General features: G+C 44.2%; 1 protein-coding gene across 7 annotated transcripts in view; it reads left to right on the plus strand.

Annotated features, from left to right (window-relative positions):
• Positions 1-3,137: 3,137 nt before the first annotated feature.
• The window catches only part of LOC136676387 (autism susceptibility gene 2 protein-like), a 33,121-nt gene continuing 26,998 nt past the window's right edge, over positions 3,138-9,260 (plus strand). For all 7 annotated transcript variants that reach the window (XM_066653356.1, XM_066653361.1, XM_066653358.1 and 4 more), the window contains exons 1-2: positions 3,138-3,270; positions 8,287-8,447. In XM_066653356.1, the coding sequence (XP_066509453.1) occupies positions 3,180-3,270; positions 8,287-8,447 (252 nt within the window). In that variant the 5' untranslated portion in view covers positions 3,138-3,179. The remainder of the gene's footprint in view (positions 3,271-8,286; positions 8,448-9,260) is intronic.

The raw sequence follows: 9,260 nt of genomic DNA on the forward strand, positions 1-9,260 counted from the left end.
AAATACTGACACACACCAGCTACAGCCGTTTACTCCTACATACAGTTACAGCACTGAAATATTGACACACACCAGCTACAGCCGTTTACTCCTACATACAGTTACAGCACCGAAATACTGACACGCATCAGCTACAGCTGTTTACTCCTACATACAGTTACAGCACCGAAATACTGACACACACCAGCTACAGCCGTTTACTCCTACATACAGTTACACACTGAAATACTGACACACACCAGCTACAGCCGTTCACTCCTACATACAGTTACAGCACTGAAATACTGACTCACACCAGCTACAGCCGTTTACTCCTACATACAGTTACAGCACTGAAATACTGACTCACACCAGCTACAGCTGTTTACTCCTACATACAGTTACACACTGAAATACTGACACACACCAGCTACAGCCGTTCACTCCTACATACAGTTACAGCACTGAAATAGTGACTCACACCAGCTACAGCCGTTTACTCCTACATACAGTTACAGCACTGAAATACTGACTCACACCAGCTACAGCCGTTTACTCCTACATACAGTTACAGCACCGAAATACTGACACACACCAGCTACAGCCGTTTACTCCTACATACAGTTACAGCACTGAAATACTGACTCACACCAGCTACAGCCGTTTACTCCTACATACAGTTAAAGCACCGAAATACTGACACACACCAGCTACAGCCGTTTACTCCTACATATAGTTACAGCACTGAAATATTGACACACACCAGCTACAGCCGTTTACTCCTACATACAGTTACAGCACCGAAATACTGACACGCATCAGCTACAGCTGTTTACTTCTACATACAGTTACAGCACCGAAATACTGACACACACCAGCTACAGCTGTTTACTCCTACATACAGTTACACACTGAAATATTGACACATACCAGCTACAGCCGTTTACTGCTACATACAGTTACAACACCGAAATACTGACACACACCAGCTACAGCCGTTTACTCCTACATACAGTTACAGCACCGAAATACTGACACACACCAGCTACAGCCGTTTACTCCTACATACAGTTACAACACCGAAATACTGACACACACCAGCTACAGCCGTTTACTCCTACATACAGTTACAGCACCGAAATACTGACACACACCAGCTACAGCCGTTTACTCCTACATACAGTTACACACTGAAATACTGACACACACCAGCTACAGCCGTTTACTGCTACATACAGTTACAGCACCGAAATACTGACACACACCAGCTACAGCCGTTTACTCCTACATACAGTTACAGCACTGAAATACTGACACACACCAGCTACAGCCGTTTACTCCTACATACAGTTACAGCACCGAAATACTGACACGCATCAGCTACAGCTGTTCACTCCTACATACAGTTACAGCACCGAAATACTGACACACACCAGCTACAGCTGTTTACTCCTACATACAGTTACACACTGAAATATTGACACATACCAGCTACAGCCGTTTACTGCTACATACAGTTACAGCACCGAAATACTGACACACACCAGCTACAGCCGTTTACTCCTACATACAGTTACAGCACCGAAATACTGACACACACCAGCTACAGCCGTTTACTCCTACATACAGTTACACACTGAAATACTGACACACACCAGCTACAGCCGTTTACTGCTACATACAGTTACAGCACCGAAATACTGACACACACCAGCTACAGCCGTTTACTCCTACATACAGTTACAGCACTGAAATACTGACACACACCAGCTACAGCCGTTTACTCCTACATACAGTTACAGCACCGAAATACTGACACGCATCAGCTACAGCTGTACACTCCTACATACAGTTACAGCACCGAAATACTGACACACACCAGCTACAGCTGTTTACTCCTACATACAGTTACACACTGAAATATTGACACATACCAGCTACAGCCGTTTACTGCTACATACAGTTACAGCACCGAAATACTGACACACACCAGCTACAGCCGTTTACTCCTACATACAGTTACAGCACCGAAATACTGACACACACCAGCTACAGCCGTTTACTCCTACATACAGTTACACACTGAAATACTGACACACACCAGCTACAGCCGTTTACTGCTACATACAGTTACAGCACCGAAATACTGACACACACCAACTACAGCCGTTTACTCCTACATACAGTTACAGCACTGAAATATTGACACACACCAGCTACAGCCGTTTACTCCTACATACAGTTACAGCACCGAAATACTGACACGCATCAGCTACAGCTGTTTACTCCTACATACAGTTACAGCACCGAAATACTGACACACACCAGCTACAGCCGTTTACTCCTACATACAGTTACATCACCGAAATACTGACACACACCAGCTACAGCCGTTTACTGCTACATACAGTTACACACTGAAATATTGACACACACCAGCTACAGCCGATTACTGCTACATACAGTTACAGCACAGAAATACTGACACACACTGGCTACAGCCATTTACTGCTACATACAGTTACAGCACCGAAATACTGACACACACTAGCTATAGCTGTTTACTCCTACATACAGTTACAGCACCGAAATACTGACACACACCAGCTACAGATGTTCACTCCTACATACAGTTACAGCACCGAAATACTGACACACACCAGCTACAGCCACTTATTCCTACAGGAGTTAACATCGTTAACATGTTATCTTTTACACCCCACTATTGTTGTTGTGTTTATTATTTTGTATTCATACTAATAAATTTAGGGAAGAATTAGTGAATGTACACTCTTGTACAAATTTCAAAATAAAATGGGACACTCTGGAGCAGCTACACATGAGCCTAAGTTCATTGTACTCAATGCCAAAAGCATATTAGAGGGGTATACATTTCCCTGGAAGAGTGGAACTGTGTTCGTGTACTAGTGGAGTTCAACATTGGCTTAATGCTAAAGCAGTAGAACAATATGGCCTTGGATGTCTGGCTTAATGACCTCTGCCTGTGTTTAATTATTTGTCTTTTCTTCTTCTCATTCTTCCACAGCAGCCCCTCTTCCCTGCCCCCCAAACACCACCTCCCCCCCTCCCCCCACCCTCTCTCTCTTCCCACCCCTGCCCCTCCCCCTCCCCTCCCTCTCTCCATCCCTTCCCCTCCGTATTCCCTCCGTACTTCCTCTCATTTCCCTCGTCACTCGGCCATGTTCGCCTCCCCTGCCGCCCTGGCTCCGCCCACTCTGCCCCCCAACAGCATCGTGGTGCCCGGGCACGCAGCCAGCGGACCTTACGCAGGTAACCCAGCTGACCACAGTGCTTACACATGTCCACACCTGACCTTACCTATCCACACCTGCACACAGCTCTCCACTCCTGCCTTTGCCTGTACACACCTCTACACACCTCACTGCACTGCTTACACATGTCCACACCTGACCCTACCTATCCACATCTGCACACACCTCTCCACTCCTGCCTTAGCCTGTATACACCTGTCCACACCCCACCACAGTGCTTGCACATGTCCACACCTGAACATACCTGCCCATATGTGCACACACATTTTTACACCTGTGTACACTTACCACACCTTAACACACATGCCCACAACGGACCACAACTTATTACACCTGTCTGCACTTAACACACCTGCCCAAACATGCCCACACCTGCCCAAACATGTCAACACCTTATTACTCCTCTCCACACCTGTCTATGTCTTATTACACCTATCTGCACTTAATACACCTGCCCAAACATGCCAACACCTTATTACTCCTCTCCACACCTGTCTATGTCTTATTACACATATCTGCACTTAACACACCTGCCCAAACATACCCACACCTGCCCAAACATGTCAACACCTTATTACTCCTCTCCACACCTGTCTATGTCTTATTACACCTGTGTACACTTAACACACCTGCCCAAACATGCCCACACCTGCCCAAACATGTCAACACCTTATTATACCTCTCCACACCTGTCTATGTCTTATTACACCTGGGTACACTTAACCCACCTGCCCAAACATGTCAAAACCTTATTACTCCTCTCCACACCTGTCTATGTCTTATTACACCTGGGTACACTTAACCCACCTGCCCAAACATGTCAAAACCTTATTACTCCTCTCCACACCTGTCTATGTCTTATTACACCTGTCTGCACTTAACCCACCTGCCCAAACATGTCCACACCTGCCCAAACATGTCAACACCTTATTACTCCTCTCCACACCTGTCTATATCTTATTACACCTGTGTGCACTTAACCCACCTGCCCAAACATGTCCACACCTGCCCAAACATGTCAACACCTTATTACTCCTCTCCACACCTGTCTATGTCTTATTACACCTGTCTGCACTTAACCCACCTGCCCAAACATGTCCACACCTGCCCAAACATGTCAACACCTTATTACTCCTCTCCACACCTGTCTATACCTTATTACACCTGTGTGCACTTAACCCACCTGCCCAAACATGTCAACACCTTATTATTCCTCTCCACACCTGTCTATGTCTTATTACACCTGTCTGCACTTAACACGCCTGTCCAAACATGTCAACACCTTATTACTCCTTTCCACACCTGTCTATGTCTTATTACACCTGTGTACACTTAACCCACCTGCCCAAACACGCGCACACCTGCCCAAACATGTCCAAACCTTATTACACCTGTCTGCATTTAGCACACCTGTCCAAACATACCCACACCTTTCCAAAACATGTCTGCACCTCATTACTCCTCTCCACACCTGTCTATACCTTATTACACCTGTGTACACTTAACCCACCTACCCAAACACGCCCACACCTGCCCAAACATGTCCAAACCTTATTACACCTGTCTGCATTTAGCACACCTGTCCAAACATGTCTACACCTTATTACTCCTCTCCACACCTGTCTATGTATTATTACACCTGTCTGCACTTAACACACCTGCCCAAACATGTCAACACCTTATTACACCTCTCCACACATTTTTGTATCTTATTACACCTGTCTACACATAACACACCTTTCCATACCTACCCACAGCTGTATAAACATGCCCACACCACACTACACCTGTCCATATATGTTGGTGTTGTTCCATTTAAGCTCCATCCAGAAATGTGTTTCTTGTACCTACTCTTGTGATTTGGGCTGAGCCCAGAACACTGTTAAAATCCTTTCACACCAATGACACTGTGGTATGTTGATAACTGGACTAAGTAGAACCCGTGTGGAGCAGGTAGAACCCAAATGTTCACCCTCGTTTCTCTTTAGTGTGAATGGTTTCTAACAGTGTTCTATAAAGTGTATTCCATCTCCAAACCATAGCTGTACCAACACATCTGTGGGCACAGCATAGAGATGGGAATTTGGGTTTTCAGATTGGCTGCGTGATATAGAGAAAATATAATTTGTAGTCCTGAAGTGGGCACCATGCCCATATAAGGTGTTGTGGGTGTGTCTGGTTGCCATATAAGGAGTTGTGGGTTTGGCCAGATTTTTTTGTGACAGACATGAATCTGGTGTTTCAAAATAACTCCAACTTGTCTTGTAGGGAAACAAATAAGGAGCTTCATATTGAATCGATAATGCTACATGCTATAAGCTAACACTGTACCGAAATACCAACTCATTAAGGAGTTCTATTTCAGTAATGCTACAAGCTAACATTGTTCTGAATCGCCAGCTCATTACGGCTCCTCATGCCAATTAAGCTACATGCTACACGCTAACACTGCTTTTGTATCATTAGCTCATTAAGGCGTTCCATTTCTATAATGCCGCATGCTACAAGCTAACATTGCTCTGAATCACCAGGTCATTATTGAGCACCATTTCAATAATGCTGCATGCTACAAGCTAACACTGCTTTGCATCATCAGCTCATTATGGAACTCCATTTCAATAATGCTACATGCTACAAGTTAACATCGTTCAGAATCGCCAGCTCATTAAGGCTCTTCATATTAATAATGCTACATGCTACAAACTAACATTGCTTTGTGTCATCACCTCATTATGGAGCTCCATTTCAGTAATGCTACATGTTACAAGCTAACACTGCTTTGAATCACCAGCTCATTATGGAGCGCCATTTCAATAATGCTACATGCTACAAGCTAACATTGCTCTGAATCACCAGCTCATTATTGAGCTCCATTTCAATAATACTACATGCTACAAGCTAACATTGCTCTGAATCACCAGCTCATTATTGAGCTCCATTTCAATAATACTACATGCTACAAGCTAACATTGCTCTGAATCACCAGCTCATTATTGAGCTCCATTTCAATAATACTACATGCTACAAGCTAACATTGCTCTGAATCACTAGTTCATTATGGAGCTCCATTTCAATAATGCTACATGTTACAAGCTAACACTGCTTTGAATCACCAGCTCATTATGGAGCGCCATTTCAATAATGCTACATGCTACAAGCTAACATTGCTCTGAATCACCAGCTCATTATTGAGCTCCATTTCAATAATACTACATGCTACAAGCTAACATTGCTCTGAATCACCAGCTCATTATTGAGCTCCATTTCAATAATACTACATGCTACAAGCTAACATTGCTCTGAATCACCAGCTCATTATTGAGCTCCGTTTCAATAATGCTACATGCTAACACTGTACTGAAGAGTTCTGTATGTGTATTGCTAGGTGGGGATATCACTGCATTCAATTCACTTTATTCATTTATTTGTTTATTTATTTATTTAAATGTTTGTATTTAGAGTGCAGCACTGAAATAAACGGATATTAATGATGGGTATATATTTCTTATACTCAGCTCCTCTCCCTTCTTGATAAAGGGATGTGCTTCCGTTGTTCATATTAGCATTTTTGAGCCCTCGGCTCTGTAGATCTAATGGAAAACTGTTAGCATTTTAGCCTCCAGTGCATTTCTCTGCTTTTGTGACAGAATCTGAGTGAGTTATTCATACAGAGATCATATACAAGCTTCAGTGATAGTCTTATTTCACTCGTGATGTGTTTGAGCGAAACTACAGTCACAAGCCACAAGACTCTTTTTTCCCTCCCTGCTCTCTAAAAGTGGAACAGATTTCTGGAGGATAAGGTTTTATTGTGACTTTCTGCTCAAATTATTTCTCAGATTTGGCTTTGAATAGTTGAATAAAATATTTTTTTGAAAATGTGCAATGATTGCTGATGTTTCCACAGAATCTCAAATGCATCTCTACACCCTACACCCTATGTAGGGCACAGTGTAGGTCATAAAGTAACATGATCTGCGCTCACGTAATGTGCTGTATGTCTGATCTGTTATTCAGCTGTAACCTTGCTGTCTCCTTTTCAAACTGGTGCAGTATCTGGGTGTAGGAGTCTTAGTTTTATAATCTGTGTTGTGCACTATGTAGGGAGAATGGAGCCCAAGCCTCAATGACACGGAGGGAACAGGGAGGGCTCTGTTTATAAATGTGAGGTAGATAAATTGGGAAGGGTTTTTCTCTTATATTTCTGTAATCCTAGTGACTAAACGAACACTAAAGTTTTGAAAGACACAGTAAAACGATGTAAACATTGTGTTTGTTTGTGACTAACGAGTAAATGCTCAAAATGGCGGCACAGTGATGTCACAAGAAACACCAGGACAGACACTAGCTCAGACTCACAACTCCTTTTATGGGCAATGCATCCACTGCAGGGTGATGGACAGCTCCAGGGGGAGTGGTGCATGCTGGGAATAGTGAAAAAATAATAATAATATTTTAAAGAGTGTTCTTTGGTGCAGAACCTTTCCCTGATGTGAAAATGAATAGGTTCTAAGTCTCATTTATACATCAAAGGTTCATTAAGGAACCACAGGTTCAGAGGAACCCCTTTGATTCCTCTTCAGTTCCAGTGTAAGAACCTTAATTTGACTCAAAACACAGGGAAAGAACCTCTCACAGTCATCTCATGTAGAGTGAAGACTCCTTGAATGGTTCTCAAGGGAGCCAAAGGGGGTTCTCTTTGGAACTTTGGTTCCTTTAATTGGTAAAGAACCTTCACATTATGTGATGTTTGTTAAAATGGTTCTTTATTCATGAGGAAGCCATTGTGGTTGTTTTAAGGCACTACTTCTGGAAGGTTCTAAAAGAACCCTCTTTGGTTCCATTAAAGAGGGAGCTTTACCTGGTGAGAGGTGTTTAGAGGTGGAACCCTTGTGGTTCTAGTGTTAGGAAGTGTGTGTGCATGTGTGTGTGTGTGTGTGTGTGTGTGTGTGTGTAGGGAGGAGGTTGTGTGTGTTTTCTGCTGAGGTGACTCTCGGTTCTCTCTGTTCTTCAGATACCAGCCTGTTGATATCATTCAACCAACCAATCATGTATTGCCAGCCTCATTCGGGGATTCTGATTGGCACATTGTCACAGGCAACTCTCTTACCGCCACCAATGAGTCCTCACGTAGAAAACCCTCACAACCTCAGCTGGAGAAACAGAGAAGGCCAGGTGACTATTCTCTTTCTCTTCTCTTCCGCCGAGCGCCGACTCACCGGACACACCTCCTTCCCTCCCTCCCTCCCTCCCTCTCTCTCTTTCTTTATCTCTTCCTCCTCTCTGTCTCCCTCTCTCTCTCTCTCTCTCTCTCTCTTTCTGCTTTGATTTTCCTTTCCCTTCTCTTCTTTTATTTCCTCTTTTTGTTTTGTTATTGTTTCATCTGTTTGTGTTTCCTCTTTTTTTTGTGGTTGTTTTTGTTTACTCTTTTTGTTTTTGTCTTTTGGAGTTCACTTTTCTTTGTTTGTTTTTGCCTCTACTTTCTTTCCTGTTTTGTTTTTGTTTCTTCTTATTTTTCCCTTCCTTTGTATTTCCACCCTTGCTTTCGTTTCCCCTTCGCTTTGTTCCCCGCCCCCCCCCGACTGTCCTGTGTTTCAGATCCTGATCTCCTGCGTCAGGAGCTGAACAGTCGGTTCTTGGTGCAGAGTTCTGAGCGCGGCTCTCAGGGCCCGGGCCCCAGGTTGGGGGCCGGTTCTCCGCTGCCCGGTTCTCCGCTGGCCCCCATGGCACTCCTGAGGGCTGAGTTTCATCAACACCAGCACATGCACCAGCACCAGCACACGCACCAGCACACCTTCAGCCCCTTCACCTCCTCCATCATCGGGCCCTCGGCTCCGCCCAGAAATGTGAGGATAAGTAACGACGACTTCGACCGGGTCCGATCCGATCCGCCTCAAGTAAACAGACATTACTCAGAAAAGGGACGGTGTCTGAGTCCGTACGGGTGACGTTAGACACCGCTGCCAGGACCAGTACCAGGAAGTGATG

This window comes from Hoplias malabaricus, chromosome X2 (assembly GCF_029633855.1).
Source record: "Hoplias malabaricus isolate fHopMal1 chromosome X2, fHopMal1.hap1, whole genome shotgun sequence".
NCBI lineage: Eukaryota > Metazoa > Chordata > Actinopteri > Characiformes > Erythrinidae > Hoplias > Hoplias malabaricus.